The 22,875-nt window shown below is 38.8% G+C and overlaps 3 protein-coding genes and 1 pseudogene across 3 annotated transcripts; 3 read left to right on the top strand and 1 right to left on the bottom strand.

Annotated features, from left to right (window-relative positions):
• Positions 1-12,352: 12,352 nt before the first annotated feature.
• LOC126796890 (uncharacterized) lies at positions 12,353-14,533 on the top strand. The gene has a single exon (XM_050523604.1). It carries the CDS (start codon positions 12,353-12,355, stop codon positions 14,531-14,533), a length of 2,181 nt encoding a protein of 726 aa, XP_050379561.1.
• A 666-nt stretch (positions 14,534-15,199) lies between these two features.
• LOC126796889 (IAA-amino acid hydrolase ILR1-like) lies at positions 15,200-15,514 on the top strand. Its single transcript, XM_050523602.1, has one exon. The coding sequence runs from the start codon at positions 15,200-15,202 to the stop codon at positions 15,512-15,514; it is 315 nt and encodes a 104-aa protein (XP_050379559.1).
• Positions 15,515-15,724: 210 nt separating this feature from the next.
• LOC126800934 (IAA-amino acid hydrolase ILR1-like) lies at positions 15,725-18,744 on the top strand (annotated as a pseudogene).
• Positions 18,745-19,128: 384 nt separating this feature from the next.
• Positions 19,129-20,813, bottom strand: LOC126800931 (putative pentatricopeptide repeat-containing protein At5g37570). Its single transcript, XM_050528363.1, has one exon. The coding sequence runs from the start codon at positions 20,780-20,782 to the stop codon at positions 19,136-19,138; it is 1,647 nt and encodes a 548-aa protein (XP_050384320.1). The 5' UTR covers positions 20,783-20,813; the 3' UTR covers positions 19,129-19,135.
• Between the last annotated feature and the right edge of the window lie 2,062 nt (positions 20,814-22,875).

Here is a 22,875-nt window from a genome sequence, read left to right as displayed (position 1 = left end):
AAACGAAGGAAAAACCCGAAGGTTTTGGCTAGACGACGACCTTCTCTACACGAGAGGCCGCCACATCTACGTATCAAAGTAGGGAAGCTTGCGGAAGGAGCTTAGTAAGGAATGCCACGATTCCAAATGGGCCGGCCACCTAGGTATGAAACGCACACTTGCCTTATTAAAGTCCATGCATTATTGGCCTAGGATGCGAGACGGGGTCGAAGAGTACGTGCGGACATGTCTAGTTTGCCAATAAGACAAGGTAGTCCGGCAGCAGCCGGGGGGCTTGCTAGACCCCTTGCCCATTCCCGAGAGACCATGGGAAAGTGTCTCTATGGACTTCATCACTTGTCTGCCGAAGTCCGAGCAGTTTGGGAGCATCATAGTGGTAGTGGACAGATTCAGCAAGTATGCAACCTTCATGGCCGCATCAGCCGACTGCACTGCGGAGGAGACAACAAGGCTATTCCTACGCAATGTAGTCAAGCTTTGGGGAGTTCCAAAGAATATTATCAGCGATAGAGACCCGCACTTCACAGGGAGATTTTGGACGGAGCTGTTCAAGATGCTAGGGACAGACTTGAACTTTTTCCATCCACAAAGCGACGGTCAAACGGAACACGTCAATGCTCTCTTGGAGCTATACTTGAGGCACTATGTGAGTGCCAATCAAAAGGATTGGGCCAAGCTTTTAGGAGTGGCGCAATTTTCCTACAAGTTGTAGCAAAGCGAGGCTACCAACAAGAGTCCTTTTGAGATCGTGTTGGGACAGCAGCCTACAACACCTCTATCCCTTGCCACACACTATGAAGGGAAGAGTTCAGCCGCGTTCAAGTTTGCCAAGTCATGGCGTGAACAAGTAGAGTTAGCTCGAGCGGCATTGCACAAGGCTGCCAAGAGGATGGAGAAGTGGACGGACAAAAGGAGGAGACATGTCGAGTTCAAGAAAGGCGACTTTGTACTTGTGAAACTCTTGGCGTAGCAATTCAAAGTCTTTAGGAAGGTGCACAAGGGACTTATCCGCAGATATGAAGGGTCGTTTGAAGTTATCAAGCGCATAGGCAAAGTATCATACAAGCTCAACCTCCCGCCCAAGTTAAAGATACATTCGGTCTTCCACGTGAGTATGTTGAAGCCATACAATGAGGACGAGGAAGATCCATCACAGGGGATATCACATCGGGCACCTACGGCGGTCATCATCAACTTCGACAAGGAAGTCGATGAGGTACTTGCAGATCGGGTCATACGACGTCGAGGCGTACCAAGTACAAAGAGTACCTCATCAAGTGGAGAGGTCTGTCCGATACGGAAGCAACCTGGGAGTCCGAGGATACGCTTTGGCAGTTCAAGGACAAGATCCAGCAATACAATGAAGCGCGATGAGGGCATCGCGGGATTTGGTGGGGGAGAATGTCACATCCCGCCAAACTTAACCAAATTTTACCTTGAGCATTCTAGACGAACCCGGAATATGGCGGAACTCTTTTGAAGATCATAGAAGATCGTAGAAGGCGTTGGAAGTCTCAAGAAGCCTTGGGTCATCTCCGGATTTCTCTAGAACCATGGAGAGGTTAAGGGAACTAGACCACTCTAGAATTCTCTAGAATACTCAATGATCATCTTAGACTTGTGTAGACTTATGTAGAATTCTCTAGAGTCATCTACATTGTACATAGTCCTATAATTCTCTAGAACTATAGAGGTAGGATGAGGAGGTCTATAAATAGCAAGACACCACTCTCATTTAATCAAGCAAGTAAGTAAGCAAGCAATCAAGTAAGAAGCATACTTGTAAGCTTTCTTTCCTTGTTCAATATAAGTCATCTTTTAGAAATATTCTTTTTGCTTTTCAATTGTTCTAACAGGGCGTTTGTGAGAGTATGTCTGACTTAGCATAAGGGAGTTGCTAAGGCCGCACGAGTTGCATAGCAAAAGAGTAAGCTCGTGACATCAAGCTAACTTAGGAACATCGAAATCACTGCCCGCTAATAGACTTCTTGCCTTCAAATAACATAAAAATGTAAGGAATGAGTTGTAAAACGTAGTAGGTACGACAAACAGTCAACATAACCATGAACTCTAAATTAGCATGTAACATGAAATGAAAGGTGATCAAAATGACAAGAAGAATTACTGATTAAAGGTTGCTACTTAAAACAAACTGAAGTGAAACAAAGACATAATTGACATTAAGCTTTGAAATGGGGCTAAGCATCAAATTACAGGGGCAATGAATAGGTGGAAACCAGTGACATACGAATAAAAGAGAAAGGTTATTTTGATAAACAATTAGCCCTAGAGAGTAATCAAATGAATAGAATCAACAACAAGAGTATTTCAGCTCAGTTTTAGAAAACATGTTGGTTAGAGCCCACCGCCCAACTAAACCATTGAGCAACTTCCGCAAGCGGATCCTAATTAAGTTTTGGGTAAATATCCTAGGGAGTCAGAGTCCCACCTTAATAAATTTCCCTGACCTAACCAAACAAAACACAATAATCTGAAAGCATGCTATTCCAGGGGTTAGGTACTCCCTTAAATCTGATAAATTATAGCCTGAAACCCCCTTCAAGCTTAGAATAAAATTCTGCCCAGAAAATGGGCTTTACTCAGATCGCTTTTCTTTTCAGAATCAAAACTTTGATAAACAAATCTTTTGGTGAAGACCAAAGCAGTGAGTATACAATAAGTTGGAACATAATTAATTGAAGACTATCAACAGATATACATCGTCAATAGTTTACCCAAAACTGAGTTAATTAACTCACTGATGGATTGAAAAAATAGTCAAAGAATGGAACCTTGTTTCCAAGTAAAATCATAATATGGTAATAGGCATGCAAGAAGTTTAGATTATGGGTGGGCATAAAAAACGGAAATTCTGATCTCGTCCTGAAATTCATAGGGACGGAGGTCTAAAAATGTTCGTCCCGTCCTGTTTCATAATAGTGGGATGAGACGTGAGACGAATAATTTATATCCCGCTTCGTCTCGTCCCACCTTTAATGAAAACTTAAAAATTCTTATATATTTGTATCAAAATGAAACTAATTTATGTCTTAATAACTCTAAAATTATATCAACTCAAATAATAATGGTAAATTACAATAATTTGAACATAATATGCATTTTTTGTTAAAATTTCATTATTGAATGTTACTTTGTTAATGAAAAAGTAAAAATATAGGTTTTTATTTAAGTTCATAGGAAGGTGAGATTTTTCTCATCCCGTCCCGATCCCATCACGTCCCAACCGGAATTAATCCCGAGTGTGATGCATTCTTAAAAACCCTCGTCCCGTCCCAATCTCGTCCCGATTCAAAAGAATGGGATGAGACGTGGGATGAGCCTCGTCCCGTCCCATCCCATCCCGTGCCCACCCCTAGTTTAGATTTCAATAACAATAGTGATGCACGTGATATGGTTTTGAACAAAACCATCAACAATTAACTCAGGTTTTCTACCAAGAGATAGATACAAGAAAATCTCTTTTCTGTTTCATGTAACAGAACTTTGGCAAGCCAAATCCTTTTGCGAAGTTGAAATCAGTAACTACATATAAGTAAGAGTGATATTGAAAGCAACATGTAAACAACAATGATATAACCGGACATTTGCCAAAGAACAAATAAGATTCATAGACCATAGTGGCTTCCTTTAGCATCTCAGAAATCACAACACTTTCAATTTGGAGGCGTAGATAACTCGTAAAAATATGACTACCCTAAAACGGAATTACGTACCGGAATATTTTGTATTAGAATGAAAAACAAAGATGATTAAAAAGACCTATAAAAGAAATCTTGATAAGGAGCTTGTAAAATGGACTGATCCGGAAATAGGACTAGCTAGTTAATAATAATAATAATAATAATATCAGTTGCAAGGATAATTTGATACTACTGGGTTTTTTTTTTTGTAAAAGAGGAAGAATTAAAACAATACACTCACCACTAACATATGCTCAAAGACGAAATCCAAACTAAGTCCAAAGTTTAAAAGGGTTCAAAATGCTCAATTTGATTGGCGAATACATGAATCATACTTGTTCACTCGCTGGAGAACTAAATTAGCTTTCGAATCTTTATACGAAAACAAAACTCAAAAAGATTTTCTCAAACATACATACCTCAAGCATTAAGACCATGATCAATAGTTATATAATTATATTTCCATGAAGAGCGATAAATCAACAGAAGCTATGATTCCAACTCAAGCTCAACAAAACATATGATTCACCAATACATGAATACGACACTAATACATAGGGATGCATCACAACAATCATACCATATACATACCACTTTAGAATTCAAAGTTATGAAGAAAGTTTATTTTCCCTACCTCTAGAACCGAAATCTCCTCACAGAAATCAAGCAACAGCAAAACCTAATCCACTCCAGCACCCAATCTCCTTAAACACCCAAATCTAATCAAGCAACCCAGCTACCTGAACAAGATTCATAGAAAGTTCGTGCCCAAAATTTTAGGAAGATTGAAACCAAAATAAGTGAGTTCAAGAAGATTTAACCTTACAGAGGACCATAACAGAAATAAGGATTTGGGCAGCTAGCTTAACAATAGTATGTTCAAGCTAATTGCGAAATCGTCGACTTTGGGCATGTAAATACGTGTTGAGATTTCAGCAAAAGCTTGTAAGCTTTCGTGAGATGAGAGTATCGCCTGTTTTTGGTAACTTAGGGCACCCGAATTTGTTCTCCGGCCACCAAAACCAACCAGCATTCTGGTTTTCCTCATCAACACCGCTGGTTTCCATGACCACCATCGTACTCCGATGAGGATTTGCTGCACCAGCCTAGCACGGCGGGCTCCAGATAATCCATCAACACGGAACTAATGCAGAACCCAGAACGACGTCGATCCGGATCCCAGCGCCAACTCCGTTTCGCAGACAACGGGGTCTTGCTCCGACCAGAACCTCGTCACCGTTGCAGCGACGGCACAACAAGCCCCACAGCCTCCAATGCTCGATCCTGGCGTTGTGATCTCCTCAGTCCGGCGCACCCCAGATCCGAACCGCAGAGATCAACGCCGGCAGCCTCAGGGCACAACGGACCCAATCTGGGCTTCTTAGATCGCTACCGACCGCCTCTAGCCCAGATCGGTGCTTCAAAACGATCGTGTCCAGCCCAGATTGGCAGTTGCAGTTTGCCTGACCGGAATCCGTCGAACCCAACAAGATGCAATCTCAACCTGGCCACCTCGACTGGGTCTACTCCACCAGACCACGAAGAAACAGAATTTTACCTATGGTTAATCTTAGTTTACTATATATAATTTACTGTTTCACAGTGATATAATTTACTATTTATGATAAATTAAATTAAATATGATTAAATGTGACCTAATCATATAATCCTAATTGTATTGTATGTAATGTATCATTTACCTTGTGCCAATTAATGCAAGAACGTGATGATCCAATCGAAAGTGCATGAGCAACCACATTTACACGTAGTTTATTCGGTAAATTTACAAGTGAGATCTAAATTAGTACTGCTGCTTTTATCAAATTTCATTTAGATTAGATGAAATTTTGCATGTTATGTGAGTAAAGTAATCTCTTATTTTTATTAACATGTTATACGCTATGCCATTTTAATTTTTATTAAATAAATTTGTGGCTTGCATGTAAATGATTTATAAGGCTATATCTGACATTATATTTATATATCACATTAAGTATATGTGAGCAAATTATTTTGTGGATATTGCTTAACCTTGCAAAATTATTTACCACACTAAATGATATGCTCTACTTATTATATATGTTATGCCCATGTTATTTTTAAATAACTATTTTATTAGCATGTTGTATGAAATTGAGCATTTTATAACTAGAAAAAAGACAAACATATTATTGTGATAAAATATTTTCACGAAGCATCGAAAAAATAATGACCATTGCAATTCTTGGCCCTACAATCCAATTTTTATTACTTGGAAATTAATCAATTTGTATATCTTTATTGTGATGATGTAACTTCACAAAACCTCAAAGTGACCATAATGTATATTGGTATATATGTTTAATTCATGTATGACTATTTAGAATTTTAGACTGCAAAATTTATAAGTTTTGTACTCTATCTTCAGTTGGTTAAACCAACCTCCCCTACAAGCCACAAAGGCTCAACCATGATCGAATTATACGCCAACATATTTCATGCACGTAGGTTGGAAGCATAATTAAAATCTTGAATGACAAAATAAGGTCTCTGAGAACAAAGAAATTTTTCCAAAACGAACTTGGCATAATAAGTCAATAATAACCCTAAAGCAAAAAATTACTATGGACATGTAGTTTCATACAAACCGATCAATGACAATTTGTAACATTGTACCGTGTGAAAAAGGTTTATGGGATATGATATGAGCAATGAAGTGCCATGTTACAAAAAGAACATAGAATCATGACAGTACATTGATTTGAGAAGGCATATTCAATATTTGAATAACATGACTTGAAAAGAATTTCAATTTAAAACAGCGATAAAAATCTAGCTATGAGTTTCCAGACTTTAATTATAGTCTGCCCTTAATTTTTTAAGATATTATTATAATGGATGTTATGCATAATATTTCATTAAATTTATGTATTGAAGTATCTTTGGATTGAACAAGACCTTGATGCAATCGTTGACATACAACCAATGTTATGAATTTTTCTCAACGACTTGAGAATATTAAAATATTAATATACGTGGTTCGATTTTGAATATTAACTTTGCGAAGTATCGCATAAAATAAACAGTTGCAGAAAATATTAGTACGACATGAATAACTGATTGCAAAAAAATACATCATGTGATTCCCAAGAACAATACGTGGTTAAAACTAATAATATTAATAAGGATCAGTATTTTCTAATCTTTTGGGATTCACAAGGTACGTATCTTATGCGATGAGAATATCGTTTTACAATTCTATCAAATTACTCTAAAGAAATTTGGTTTATATTCAATTTTTATGTCCTAATTATGTCCATTGACACTTTATGTAACAAGAGCCAACAAGAGATAATCGAACCGTTATACATTTTTTAAATATTTTTATGTCGACCACTTTTTCATGTGAAATGAATAAGTGAGATTAGAGTTGTTTTCCTTTGCATTATCTCTAATGACTGCGGATGTAACCGAGTATTAGATAAGTTATATGTCCATTTGGCAAGTATATATGCAACTGCTAAATTGAATCCCATCACGTCAAAGAAAATGAATTTTCGGAACTTGACGTATTTGGGTTTTGACACGATTCATTGGGACCCAAAGTTGTGATATGTGTATATGTATATTTAAGGAATTACATAAACATACTCATGGTTTGAATAAATAGAAGCAAGAACAAAAGAAACAAATAACTGTAAAAATCCTAGAAATATAATTTTATGGAGGAATTGAAGAAGTTATTTCATCCCTATATTTTATAGCCCCCCCCCCCCCCCCCAGGTTGAATTGTGAAATATTTGATGCACAAGTATATGCACTAACTCTATATTATGTTTCTTATGTCTATTGTGATTACGTATGTATAGCTAATCATTCAAAGCCTATTAACTAAAGAAATAAGGATTGAGACCATCCTATGCAAAGGACACATGCATTCTCATTATGCTCATACAGTACATTGAATCCAATGAAAATAATGTGAATTGATTCAACCAATCTACAGACACCTTAAATACTTTATGGTGTTGGTTGATGTGTCGACACACTAGTCATGTGTTATCACATCATTCACTACTAAAATAAATGTTGTTTATATTATTACAAACTCACTTGGTCTCACGGAAAACGATTACAGTAATAGTCTTAATAGTGGTAATACACACTAATATTTCCGTTTAAGGTAATGTAATTTTTGCAAACACCTCTTATTCACGTATGTCCGACCATCACCATCATCATTGTAAATAAAATTACAATCAATAATATCAAATAATTGAAATACTTAAACTCGCCAGGATTGATACGAATCTACAATTCTTGAGCCAAACTAGATTAACTTATGTGCCTAATTGCGACGCCACATCGCATACTATTGAAACCAATTAATGTGAATAAGTGTTCTTATTGGAGATGAGCATCCAAATAGTCCGCCATATCGCAACCTTGACAAGCGATCTCTTTTTCTGCTAGATATGTGGAATGTCAATTTAATGAGACAATCTTCCCGTCATTAGGGGAGATAAGAACAAAGAATGTTCAAGTGGAACAACAAGCATTGTCGTGATTTTGTCCCCACTATGTCTCATCTTGATCCCCACTATTGCACAAAGTGACGAGATCATATCAGCTGCAAATATGCTTGCAAGGTTAGATGTCCTAAGAAGAGGACATTGCGCCACCCAAGAAAAATTGGGCATATGCTGACGCCATAAAGTGGCATAAATGGTGTCACAAGACGTGGCTCTCCAAGGAAGAGGAGGAGATCACCTTAAGTTCGATATATACTCGATCAAAGGAAGAAAGCGAGTTTGGTACAATTGGATACATTGATCCATAGTCTCAAATCTACCTCATGAGAAGTTTCTATATTTTGGTTATCACTGGGGGACACCTCAGATGTTTGAACAAATCCTTGAATATATAGAGATCTCTACAAATACAAACCACATAAGGATGTAGGATATTGAGTCTTGATATTGAACGATACTTCATTGAGAAATACTAACGTAGTAATTTTGGCATAATGGAAAGATGCGATCCAGCAAGAACTAAACTTCACTAATAAAGAGATATGTATTTAGGCAAGTGAAGTCGACACCTCAAGTATAAACCCTATCATATGTCTTTGTTAGGATACTTATGAGAAATAAGAGTTTAGACTCACCCTCTGTTCGAAATATCGCCGATATCGCCGATATAGCCGATATATCACTGATATTTCAATCCGATACGATAAGAGCATATCGGTTAAAATTTATCGGTCAACGCAGAAATGATGGTCAATGGTCAAATATCGGTCAAACTTTGATTTTTTTATTATTTTTTCAATTTTTGTTTAATTTTTTAATATTTATTTCCTCTTTTTTTAAAAAAAAACTTATTTTTTTTTTCAATTTTTCATATATATTTTTGATTTATATATATTATATATATGATGAATGTCAAGTCTAAATAATCATTCTTAAATACCTATTTTTATTATTAGATGTCGTTCGTGTACTTTAATTGTCATTAAATCAAGTATTTATTTTCTTTAGTTTACTTAATACCGTTTTTTAGTTTATTTGGTACATATTGAAATATAATTTTATTGAAAATAAGCAAATCCGATCAAACCGATATATCCCCGATAAAACCGATATATCCCCCGATATATCGTTTTACCTCTTGACCAATACGATACCAAAACTGATATTTAGACCATTCACTCACCTTATGGCATAAGGTCTCTCACTAAACACACTGGAATTGACTACGAGGAGATATTCTTTTGTAATGGACCACAATGAGATATTCTCGTAATGGATGTCATTGCACTCCACTACTTTATCAGTTTGGTAGTTTCCGAAAAACTGTCAAATGCAGCTTATGAATGTTATAATAAAATATCTCTATGAGGATTGAATTTAAGAGATATACATGAAAGTCATAGAACAGACTTTATCACCCAAGAAATCGTACTAAACCATGTTACACTACAAAAGGAATTGAAACGTGCACGAAGTAAATACTTGATTTGGAATAGGGATCAGAAGAATTATGTCATTGCGTATTCAATATGGATTTGCATAGTCTTTTGATGAACTAAAAAGATGTCGTTATTACAAATCCTAAGTCAAGATTGAAAATGATCTTTGGGAAGACACATACTTGAAATAGATCTTGAGGACTGTAATATTGATGATTAACCATCAATCGGCTTCAAACACTCTAAAGGTTAAAAGTGAGACTTCTATAACTCTCATTATCAGTTAAAGTCTTTAAAGATAGATCCGTCTTCGTCTAAATGGAAGATGACGAGTAAGTGTTAGGTAATGAGATTCCATATACAAGGGCAAAGACGCATCATTGCACTTAACACAATATGCAAGACTTGACATTTCATTCGTTGTATAGGTCTGCGCCCACGCAACAATAATACCTAAAGGTTTAGGCTTATTTAGTCTCCATACAGAAAAGAGAAAACGACATGGTAAAGATGAACACTATCTACGTTGTCGCCAGATATGCTTAAAGTAAATTTGCAAAAGTTATCAAAGCTCTTATGATTTATGTAAAGATTAGGAGGAGGTGCAGACATCAGGGGGAATCTAGCACATATATGTTAATCTCAAATGCAATAGGTGTGTTGTGTTTTTTCCCCTTCGACCAAGGTTTTATTTTCTCCCACTCAGATTTGTTACTTGGCAAGGTTTTTAATGAGGCAACACTATATGCACCGTTTTATCTTTAACTCGACACAATGGGGAGTGTTGAAGGAAAAACACCATTAGTGTGCCGTTGTTAAAGTAAATAACATAATAAATTAATGACGTTAATGATCAATAGACGTAACGGGTCAATTATCAATTATGTAGCCTTAATTATCTTTAATTTAATTATCGTTTTCTTCTATGGCGGACGCTCCCCGACACGCCGATACGTACCGACACGGCGTCCGACACGCCACGTGGCTTGTCCGAAAAGTCAAACTTTTTCGACACGGTTGCGACACGTTGACCATTTCTCGACACGGCGTCGACACGGTTTCGACACGCCACATCACCATTTTTTTTAAAAAAAAATTGAACTGACCTAACACAGAGAGCTAGAGGGAGCCGCACTTCTCTCATTCTTCCTATTCTTCCCAAATAGTTCCCAGAGTGAGAAAAGCTGAACCCAACGACCACAAGCCGAACCCAGCCTCCAGCTCCGACCGACGACCTCAGACCGGCGACCTCTCCAGCCTCCGACCTCATATCTGTAAGTAATTCTTTCTTTTTCTTTTCGTCTTTCGACCTCAAATCAGTGTGGGTGTGGGTCTGTGGGACTGTGGGACTGTGGGTTACTGGGTTAGAATTTGATATATATGTATATTTGTATGAAGATAATGGACTAAATGGAGGAAGGAGGTAAGTGCGGTGGGTGAGTGCACAGGTGTGGATCCAAGATCATATATACTATATATATATATATTTTACACCCCATGTTCTATTGGCATTAAGTGGAGCACACATTATGATGTTATTTTTTGAGCCGTACCAAACGTTGCAGTTTTCAAAAATCTAACTCCATGTGTTATGATTCCCAGTGATGATGCTCTTCTGTGATCCATCACCATATATGGTAACATTTGGCATCTTCTTTGTCTTTGCATCTATGGTGAATTTGGATGATAATGTTAGGTTTAATTCTTAGTGGGAAACGGGAGTCCAATCTACAGTACTAAATCAAAGTCATATTGTGCAGCACTCAACTGTAGAGTAAATTTGATTGTTCTTGGAGAAAATGATGATCCAACTAATTAATATCACAGTATTTGCGCCTCTGCACAAGACCAGGCAAGCTAGAGATGATGTCTAGGATACTTTTGGTGTTGATTATAGACTTCTATGCTGTGGCCTTTGTTATGCATATCGCAAGTCTGAATCTTATTAATTCAAAATGGCAAAACACGTCTAATCCAGTCTTTATCTTTCACACAAATACATGAATGACAGACTGCTATGTAAATAGAATATCTGATAGTGAAAAGGGTCCATGCATTATTAACATGTCAATTTTCATGCATTCCATTAAGTTCAACTCCAAACCCAAAGGCTGATTTGCAAATCTATCCCAGTCAATGCAGATTTAGAACCATTGAGCAAAAGCACCAAATACACCATGAAAAGGAGGAACTGCATTTGAAATAATTAGAACCTTAAAAATCATCATTTGCTTAAGCAATACATCAAAGACGCTGGCCTCAATAATAAATGTGTCTTCATCATCATACTCATTGTTCATCTTGATCTGCATCAGTAAAAAAAAAAACAGATTCATGATCAATGAAATTCATATGCTTAATAAGATTTCCCATGTTCAAATATGAAAAAAAATTATTGCAAAAAGAAGCAAAATGAATGGTTGGTTGGGAAGAGTAATTGTATTTCTATTGTTATAGAAATCCAATAGAAGTTTTCCTTCCAATTCAAAAAATCATGTACACCGCTGAAGACATTCTTGTATAACAATAGAAGTTTTCCTTCCAACATGAATGACCTATGGTTCAATTTGTTTATGTGTTAGACTGAGAATTCTCCATCTTTGTTCAATCAATTTATGCATGGACTTATATATGTGTTAGATTAAAAATGGACTTACGGTATATGGTGTAAAGTTTGCATATTGTGATTCAATTGCACAGGATGAGTACTTCAGCAGCATCTACAGAACCTAGTGTCGATTCAAATGTGGAGGAAAATTTATCTGCGCCACTTTGGAAATATGTCACTAAGGATATAGTTGTTGATGCCGACGGTGTTGCAAGAGCAGGAGGAGGAAATGTGACTTTCACTTGTAGTTTCTGCGAAAAGAGATTCAATGGGTCACATTCTAGAGTCGAGGCTCATTTTCTTAAAATCCCAAGAAAAGGGATCAAGCCTTGCACCAAAGTCACACAAGCAAAAATGCAAGAGATGCAACAACTTCTTGATTGGTGTGCGCAGCAATTGCGAGAGAGGGCTCCTAATAAGGTTCCTTTGCCTCCCTCTTCTAGTTTTTCCGGAAGTGGTTCAAGCTATTTTCCATTGATGGAGAGGGATGATGAAGCAAAAAAGAGAAGAGTGAGTCCACAACTAGCCAAAGCTTTCAAGATTGAAGATAGGCAACAATGTGATGCTGAGATTGCGAGATTGTTTTACAGTAGTGGACTATCGTTCAATGTTGCAAGGAATCCTCTCTACCGAAGCTCTTACACCCGTGCTAGCAATATTCCGGGTTATGTTCCTCTAGGGTACAATGCTTTGCGGACCACACTACTTGATAATGAGAGGCGTCATGTTGAGCAGACATTGGAACCTGTGAAGAAGACATGGAAAGAGACCGGTGTGAGCTTGTGTTCCGATGGGTGGACTGATGGCCAAAAGAGGCCATTAATCAATATGATGGCTGCTGCTACAAACAAGGCTATGATGTTGAGAGCGGTCAATTGTGATGGGACGACCAAAGACAAAACTGAAATTTCAAAATTGCTTTTGGCATCCATCAATGAGATTGGTTCGGAAAATGTGGTTCAAGTGGTGACGGATAATGCGCCTGTTTGTGCTGCTGCCGGTGCAATGGTTGAAGAGGCACATCCACACATATTTTGGACACCATGTGTGGTACATACACTCAATCTTGTTTTGAAAGATACTTTGAAAGCTAAAGCTTATCTACCCGGGGAGAATGTGGAAAAAGAGTTGGGGTGGCTTATGGATGTTTGCAATGATGTTTGGTTCATAAAGAATTTTATCGTGAACCATAACATGCGTTTGTCCATGTATAATGATAATTGTGCCTTGAAGTTGCTTCAAGTTGCCGAGACAAGATTTGCTTCCCATTATGTGATGCTTAAAAGGTTTAGAGATGTGAAGAATAGCATGCAACAAATGGTGATTAGTCCAAGATGGGACATGTATAGAGAAGATGATGTTAAGAAGGCAAGAGCGGTGAAGGAAATGCTATTGAGTGACACCTTGTGGGAGCAAATTGATTTCATGATTGCATTTATGTCACCTATATATGAGATGATAAGGATAGCCGATTTGGATAAGCCTTGTCTTCACTTGGTTTACGAGTGGTGGGATACAATGATAGAGAAAGTGAAGAAGGCAATTTATACTCCCGAGTTTGCCAATGTCTTATCAATTCATTGTGATGCATCAAGGTTTTATGATGTGGTGTACTCCACCTTGATTGCTCGGTGGACTAAGAGTTCCACCTCACTTTATTGCATGGCTCACTCTTTGAACCCAAAGTATTATAGCTCTCAATGGCTTGAAGAGGATCTTAACTGGGTTGCTCCACATAGAGATACCGAGCTCACCAATGAGAGGAGGAGATGTCTTATCAAGCTCTATCCGGATCCGCAAGTTCGTAATAAAGTGATGGAAGAATATGGATATTTTTCATTGAACATGGGTGATTACTCAAGACCGGATGCTTTGGAAAACAAGTTTTATTTTGAGCCTCTAATTTGGTGGGCCTCCTATGGAGCTTCTACACCAAGACTCCAATCTTTGGCTTTGAGGTTGGTTAATCAACCTTGTTCATCTTCTTGTTGCGAAATAAATTGGAGTACATATAGCTTCATACAAGGTTTGAAGAGGAACAAGTTGGAACCAAAAAGAGCTCAAGATTTGGTGTATGTTCATACAAATCTTCGACTTTTGGCAAAGGCCGAGCCTACCTATTATAAAGATAGGGACTCAATGTGGGATCTTACGGGAGATGGTCATGAGTCTATGGAACCGGGGATTAATGATGATGTGCTTGAGCTTGCAGAATTGTCCCTTGATGAACCGGCATTAGAAAGGATGCTTGTTAATGATGAGATGGACTATTGAAGGTGATTAGTAGGTAAATTCTTAGCTATATATTCTCTATTATTTCAATTATTATGGAATGATTAAGATGTTTAGATTGATTATGGAATGACCAACTCTTATTGTGTATTAGGTGTTGCATTGTTGAAGGTGCAAAGTTGTTGCCCAAACGTCCAAACTCTAAAGTTGCTGCCTATTGTGGCTATTGCATATGTCATTTATGAACATCTCTTCATTTGCACTTACAATCTATTTGAAGTTGTTTGATTGTTATTTGTAATGGATTTAGAACACTATTTTGTTAATAAGATTATCCTTATGTCAAATTTTAGTATCTTTTTATGTATTTAATATATAAATATATATATTTTATTTGCCGTGTCGAAGCCGTGTCGGATCCTCTGTTTTTGGGTTTTTCCGTGTCGCCGTGTCGCGCCGTGTCGTGTCACCGTATCCGTGTCCATGTCCGTGCAACATAGCTCTCCAACAAATCGTTTCTCGGGAGACAGATCCTCTTGAATCCAGAGTAATCTTGCTTCTTTTTCCTGTATATTCATAGGCAATCATTGATCATACTAATCTCATAAAAGACTGGTGGGTAGATATAAGGAACAAAAAGACTATCTGCCCACACAGGTCATAGAGCGGCAAGTAGCCGTGCATCGTTGCACTGCGGTGGTGGACTTCATGGAGGAAAAGCCAAAGCCTCATCCAGCAATGGTTAATAATGAAGCAATGTACGATCATATAAAGAAAGTCGGTGAGGTCCTTGTTGGGAAACCTAATGTGCAGCTTATGCCATTGACCACGGGTTCTGAGGATCTTAGCTTATTTGCTGAGAAGGTTCCGGCTGCGATGTTTATCGTTGGAATAAGGAATGCGACTCTAAAATCAGACAAGAACTTGCACTCGCCCAACTTCTTTATTGATGAGGAATCTCTTCCAAGGAGCAACACTTCATGCTGCAGTTATTTGGATGGCAATGATGCAATAACTTGGTAAAAAAATAAGACCATATGTCTATGTATACCTCTTAGAAAATAAAACGCAGTAAAACGTATGGGATATTGAAGCACTATTTCTAGCATTCATTTCATTCCTTTCTAATTTTGTGAAGCTAATCTTATCATCACAACTACTGCATTTATGATTGGAATCTTGAATGTTAGATATAGTCACCAAAGATAGTAACTTAGCTTTGGACCCAAAAAAAATAGCAGACTTAACTGACCATTCCAGTGTCATGCCCTTGTACAGTTGTACGTCATAATCTTACTGACAAAAGGTAGTTCTTACCAAACTTTGCTTATACAAACTCATCCTCCCTCTCTTTGTTCTCTATATTTTCAGTAGGAATTATTCATTTTGTTTGGGATTGACGTAATGAATCACATTTTAAGCAAAGGATAATGGTTCCCGTGTTTTGCTTAATGAAGCTGCCGGTTCTTGAAAGGGACATAACAGCTTTCTCACGCACGTTTAGAAAATCTGAAACTCTGAACCACCACTTCTCCGCCTGAAGTTTAACAGACTCACAAATGAGGCACCTAGAATTCAATAGAATCTTTGTCCTCAAGTCCACAGCAACACTCATGGTTTCCACTTTCACTCTTGGGTTATTAGCAGCAACACTGTTTTACCAATCTCAGGCTTCAGATGATGCTAATTGTGGATCAGAGCTCGAGTTCCTGATTTGGGAGTTGGGGAAATCGGCGAGGGAGCCTGAATTCTCTAAATGGATGATAGGGTTGAGAAGAAGAATTCATCAGTATCCAGAGTTGGGATTTCAAGAGCACAAGATGATAGATCGTTGGTTAGAACGTCTATAAAATACCCTGAAAAATATCATTGTTAGTATAGAATAAGCAGGGATCGTTCAGTCCGGAGAATCAAAAGGGCCTCAACGCTTATCATGTTATTGAGGGATTTGATTTGGATTCTAAAACTACAACTTAAAATAAATCATAAATTACTTATATACAATTGATCAACCATTCATCACATAACCAAAACACGAATTCTACTCAAGAAACATGTATAACACGTCTAGAACAACATATAGGCAGCGACTTATTTTGATTATATCTAAGTCCATTTCAATTCCAATTCTAATTAGAGTCCGAAGCGGTTCATCTAATCGTTAAGACTTCTTAATTATTTAGAATCAACGAAGCGTTCAATTCTAAACATATGCTACAAAGAGTTCAACATAACGAAGCGTCCTAGTTAAACAACAAAGTAGCACATAAGCACAATAAGTCGAATTGGAGACATGTAAGCAAGCATGGCGTCACTCATCTTGATTAAACATGCAAATTCCTAGAACTATCACAACCTTAAACAAATATCAATAATTGAAACACGAAACGCATATTCAATCAATGAACACTTTGGTGAATGAAATCGCAACCTTAGGAGAACTATGACATTGGCTTCCTCAAGCATTGATTTAGATGCACAAATTAAAGGAATAAATTGAAATAAAACCTAAATAAAAATCCGAAATCCTACTGCCCATAGATGCTACACACGGATACACACATATTTCAGGAGTTCATGCAATCAAAACATAAAACCAAAGAAGTCTGAATTTACGAATGAAGGTAAAAACATGTTAAGAACGTCGCACAAAGTGCTCCTATCACAAGACAAGTGAGCTGATCAGGTCCGAGCTTGACTCGCTTGGAGTTAAGTACAAGTGGCCAGTGGCAAAGACTGGAGTGGTGGCTTCAATTGGGACTGGGTCTAAACCAGTCTTTGCTCTTAGAGCGGACATGGATGCTCTCCCTCTTCAGGTTCTCGATACGTCCGTCTCTGTTTTACCTTATAGTGCTGGTGCTCTGTTATACTTTTTTAGAGTTGATCAAAAGCTACTATTTTTTCATTCTGGGAATGACTGATACTTCTCATCAATCCTGTGATCTGGCAGGAACTAGTAGAGTGGGAGTACAAGAGCAAGATTGATGGAAAGATGCATGCTTGTGGTCATGATTCACACGTCGCGATGCTACTAGGAGCAGCAAAATTGCTTCAAGAAAAAAGATGTTGAAGGTAAATGTAAAAGATATTTATGTAATACAGTGAAACTATGTATTGTGGGTGCTAATGTTTCAATATGTGATTCAAGGGAACCGTGAAGCTAGTTTTCCAGCCTGGAGAAGAGGGTTATGCTGGTGCTTACCATATGTTACAACATGGTGTGTTAGATGATATTGATGGAATCTTCGCCCTCCATGTCTATCCACATATACCAACAGGTACCAAAGCTTCGAGGCCTGGTCAAATAGTTGGTGGCGTAGGGCTCTTCAAAGCTACAATACAAGGAATAGGAGGCCATGGTGCAGCGCCACATGAGACCAGGGATCCGATTGTCGCAGCAGCCTTTGCAATACTTGCTCTGCAACAGATTGTGTCTCGAGAGAAAAATCCCCTTGAACCTGGAGTAAGCACTTTGGACTCGATTTATTTGCATTCTATTGAACATCTCAAACCAGATGTAAAATCATTCTATGGCAGAACATATAATAGTTCAGCTTTTTACGATCAATCTAGAAGCAACGATTTCCATACTCCATCTTCATCACGTAGGTGGTAACAGTAGGGTACATAGAGGGCGGCCAAGCAGGAAATGTGATCCCAGAGAGTGTGAAGCTTGGGGGAACATACAGGAGCTTGACTTCAGAGGGTCTCTACTACATCCAAGAAAGGATTAGACAGGTTTACATGTCCTTATTATGCGAACACTGAATATTTCAAAGAGTTGGTCACTAAGTGCTTTTTACATACAGGTCATAGAGCAGCAAGCGGCTGTGCATCGTTGTAGTGCTATGCTGGACTTTCTTGAGGAAATTCCGTTGCCTCATCCACCAATGGCTAATGATCAAGCACTCTACGAACATGTGAAGAATGTTGGTCAGGTCCTTCTTGGGCAACAATGTACGGCTTCTGCCACTGACCATGTTTGCAGAAGATTTTAGCTACTTCGCTGAGAAAACTGCTGCTGTAATTTTTGTTATTGGCACGGGGAATGAGACTCTGAAATCAGATATAGAAGCACACTCACCCTACTTCTTTATCGACGAGGAGGCTCTACCATTGGGGGCAGCACTTCATTCTGCAATTGCAATCTCATACTTGGATGAACATGACTCAACACAGAATGTCTCACTCTTTAATTCAGGAGATAATCATTGTTCAGCATATGAAGTGCTGTAAACCGCCCCTATAGGGAAGATCCCTTACAATAATAGCATTCTTGGAGAGCCGGGCTCAGTTTGGTAGGAAAATTGTTCGCTTTTCATATCCGTGAATTTGGAGCTTTACTATTGCCTTCCCAAGCACTCAGAAAGTCACAGCCAAAGATACACATTGACACCCAAACATCCTGCCATATCAGAACCATATGACATGATATCTGCAACCAAACTGTCCTCACCAATCCTTTAATTAAGAAAAAAGTTTATCTCTAAGAGTGGTGTACAAGATATGCCTGCAGTTATGGTTCCTAGAGCACCAATAAACATCCAACTAAACTTTATAAATCAATCAACTCCGCAATGTAGACCTCAAGGAACATGATGCTGATATGTTTTTATTCCAGAGCAATGGATATAGAGAGTTGCCTCAGCCTTCTAAATTAATTGAACTGATACCGGGTATCTTTTTTATGCCTCTCTCATTCATTTTGTTCCTCAAAACAGAGACATCCAACCATCGGTGAAAGTCTGCATTGATGTCTGACAGGAGCACATAAGTACCAGCATTTTCGGGTTGAAGCACAAAAAGTCGATTAGCAATCAACTGCCCTAACTCAACATTGCAATGTAGCTTACAGGCTCCAAGTAGTGCACCCCAAGCACCAGCATGAGGTTCCACATGCATTGACTGTAGAAGCTCATAAGCTTCTTTTAACTGTCCCGACCGACCAAGAAGATCAACCATGCATGCATAGTGTTCAGGAGAAGGTATCATACTGTATTTACCTCTCATCAATTCAAAGAAATACCAACCCTCCTCAACAAGCTCAGAACGGCTACAAGCTGTAAGGATCACTGTAAAAGCTACCTCATCTGGTGCCAAACCTTCACTTAACATCTCATTGAACAGGGCAACAGCCTGTTTCCCTCGGCCGTGAATAGATAACCCTTGTGTCATTGAACAATATGTGATTAGGTCCCGTTTTGGCATAATATCAAACAAACTCATTGCTCTTTCCATATTCCCACACTTTGCATTCATGTCAATCAGAGCCGCTAGAACATGCGGCGAACAAATATTAATTGAGCTATTACTCAAGTACGAATCCACCCATTCAGCCAGTCCGAAGCTACCCACTTGCGAACAAGCTGACATCAAACTCACCACAACAAACTCATCCGGTTTCACATTCCCACGACTCATCTCAACAAACATTTCCACAGCCTGCTCAGGCATACCATTTTGCACATACCCCGATATCAAGGCCGACCACATTACTACATCTTTCACCGGAACCTGCTCAAACAAAACCCTCGCCGATGTCATATCCCCACACTTGGCATACCCATCAATCATAGTAGTAACAGAAACCACATTCCTCCCAGGCATTCGATCAAACACCCTCCTCGCATGCCGCATATCCCCCAACCCAACAAACCCCCTAATAACCGAATTCCACGACACCACATTCCTGGCCGGCATCTCATCAAACACGCTCATCGCCTCCGCCATGTCCCCTACACCGGCATACCCAACAACCAGAGCCGTCCACGTCACCACATTCCTCGTCGACATTTCATCGAACACCTTCCGTGCACACTCAACCTCCCCACATTTCCCATACAAGTCAACCAAACAAGTCCCCACGTACACATCACCGCCCACCCCGCACCGCACCGCCGACGCGTGCACCGCACTTCCTTCCTTTACCCTCCCCTCCGCTGCGCACGCCTTCACCAGCGACGGGTACGTGCACCTGTCCGGCGCGGCGTCCCCCCTCTTCATGCGGATGAAGAGGGAGAGGGTGGAGGAGAGGGTTGAAGTCTCGCAGTGGGATCTGAGGAGAGAGTTCCAGAGGTAGGTGGTGGGGGCGGTGAGGTGGTTGAAGACGGCGGTGGAGTAGGAAGGGAGGAAGGAGAGGGAGATGAGTTGGGAAATGAGAACGTGGTGTTGATCTAGGCCTTTGCGGATGATGAGGGCGTGGAGCTGGCGGAGATGGGATTGGGTTTTGCAGGCTTTTAGTAATGTCAAGACTGACGACTCTCCCTTCAGTATGCGCATGCATTCCACCATTTCTGGACTTTCTCTGTTTCTTCAAGCTAAGGGTTTTACCAGGGTTCACACACTTACACACGACATGTCGTAACTGGACGCTTCGTTCAACGACGCCCCCATTTCGAATGGCTTTTTGAGGTTTAGAACCTTTAGAAGATTAACTCTCAAGTCTCAGCAGATACACGTTTGATTTTGCCAATTGGACTGATGAATAGAATCATCAATCTAAATTGCATGCTAAGCAATCTATGATTTACACTACTGTCACACATCGTCACACATCTACGGTGTGTTTATCGATCATTAGCTAGATGCCTAGATTAGGTTTGCAACGAATGCCATCATTAAAGATTGCAGTATATATTCCAATCGAATTCTAGATCTGGTTCTCTGACTGAACAGAAATGCATAGCAGGCATCTGTAGCTAGCCCCAAAGCCAAGGAGATTTTTTGGTGGATGCTTTGAAGATTGGGACTAATTCCAAACACGAGTTTAATTTAGCATAGCACTAGCTCTTTCTGTTCATGAACTCAGTTCAATCAGAAGTCACGTATCACTTATGCTGAACAAACAAACTTTGTATTGTCCTTAGAGAAAATGAAAACACTTCTATTAAAGCGGACTTAGGTATTTATTTTCAACGACTCGTCATGTTATGTCGATCTGCATTCTGCAGCACACAGATTGCGATGTACACTTACATCCAAGAGCCATGATCAAATTGTAATAGGGAGAGAATCTTCTGAATTTTCTTATCCTATATGGAATAGGAACACAAATTGATTACGCGTATCTTTCTATACAAGTTGAACGGTGACATTGAAAACTTCCGTGAGCTGATATTCAATCCTCGTCGCTTGCATCAGCTGAGCTAAAAAGGAACTTCAACTATTTTGCGACATCTAACACTGATCAATCAAAGCTTGCTACGGGTATATTTAGGGCTCGTCAAATGACACGGCCCGGCCCGGTCTATAAGTGGCGGATCCGGACCGGGTCGGGTATTTTTATAAATATAGAGATCCAAGTCCTCCCAGTTAAAACAGGTCTTGTGGGTTTTTGTGGACCGAGCCTTATTAGCTTTTTCAGGCCGGGTCTTGTGGACTTGTATTAGAAAAAAAACATAACACTCTTATTTAAGGGTTTGGAACAATAAAAGAATTATTAAAAAACATTCTCAAAAAAAAGTCACAAAGAAATTCTAGTTTCGAAATATTGTCAATCGACACCAATAAATATGATCGATATATATATATATATTTAGGGACCATATTAAAATTTCGTCCGTTTTGAACTTGGGTTAACCGTCCGTACCTACGGTCAACCAAAAAATAAGAGTTTTGACATAATAAAACCTCATTGACTAGGGCTTTACCAAACGGGTTTCCACGTTGCGACCGCGTACGATCGGTGACAAAAATTAGGTGATTTCAAATGTGTAAAGAGCTTTTGGCATTCGTATCTTGGTAATTAGTCCTCCCTTAAGGCATATTAGTAGTGGTTTTGGTTTACCGGAAATTTCAACAGTCAAAAGATGTCCGAATTGGATGAAATTTTTATACGATCACTAAATATATATACCAATCACATCGGATGGTGTCAATCGAGCCCAAGAAGTTTCCTTCATATAGTCGCTTTATAATGCGATACTTTTATTATAAACATAAAGGTTATGATACATTAGTTGACACTTCGGCGATCGACAACTCTAGTTCGAATTATGGTCGATCGACACCAGCAGATTTGATTGGTATATATATTTAGGGAACCCATAACAATTCTGTTCGTTTTGGACATGGTTTGACCGTCCGTACCTACGTTCAACTAAAAAAAAGAGACATTTTGACATATTAAAACCCCCATTGACCGAGACTTCACTAAATGGGTTTCCTCAGTGCGACCACGCACAGTCAGTGATAAAAATTAGATGATTTTAGTTTTTAGATATGCAAACAGCTTTTGGCGTTCGCATCTTGGTAAATGGGTCATCTCTTAGAGCATATTAGTGGTGTTTTTGGTTTACCAGAAATTCTGACGGTCAAACGAGATCGAATTAGATGAAATTTTTATAAGATCACTAGATATATATACCGATCACATCGGATGGTGT

The sequence above is a fragment of the Argentina anserina genome, chromosome 6 (assembly GCF_933775445.1).
Source record: "Argentina anserina chromosome 6, drPotAnse1.1, whole genome shotgun sequence".
Lineage (NCBI taxonomy): Eukaryota > Viridiplantae > Streptophyta > Magnoliopsida > Rosales > Rosaceae > Argentina > Argentina anserina.
Note: the sequence above shows the minus strand (reverse complement) of the source record. Positions and strands in the feature narration are given on the sequence as shown.

Coding starts and splice junctions, on each gene's coding strand:
- LOC126796890 (XM_050523604.1), top strand. CDS start 12,353: ATGAGTACTTCAGCAGCATCTACAGAACCTAGTGTCGATTCAAATGTG.
- LOC126796889 (XM_050523602.1), top strand. CDS start 15,200: ATGGAGGAAAAGCCAAAGCCTCATCCAGCAATGGTTAATAATGAAGCA.
- LOC126800931 (XM_050528363.1), bottom strand. CDS start 20,782: ATGGTGGAATGCATGCGCATACTGAAGGGAGAGTCGTCAGTCTTGACA.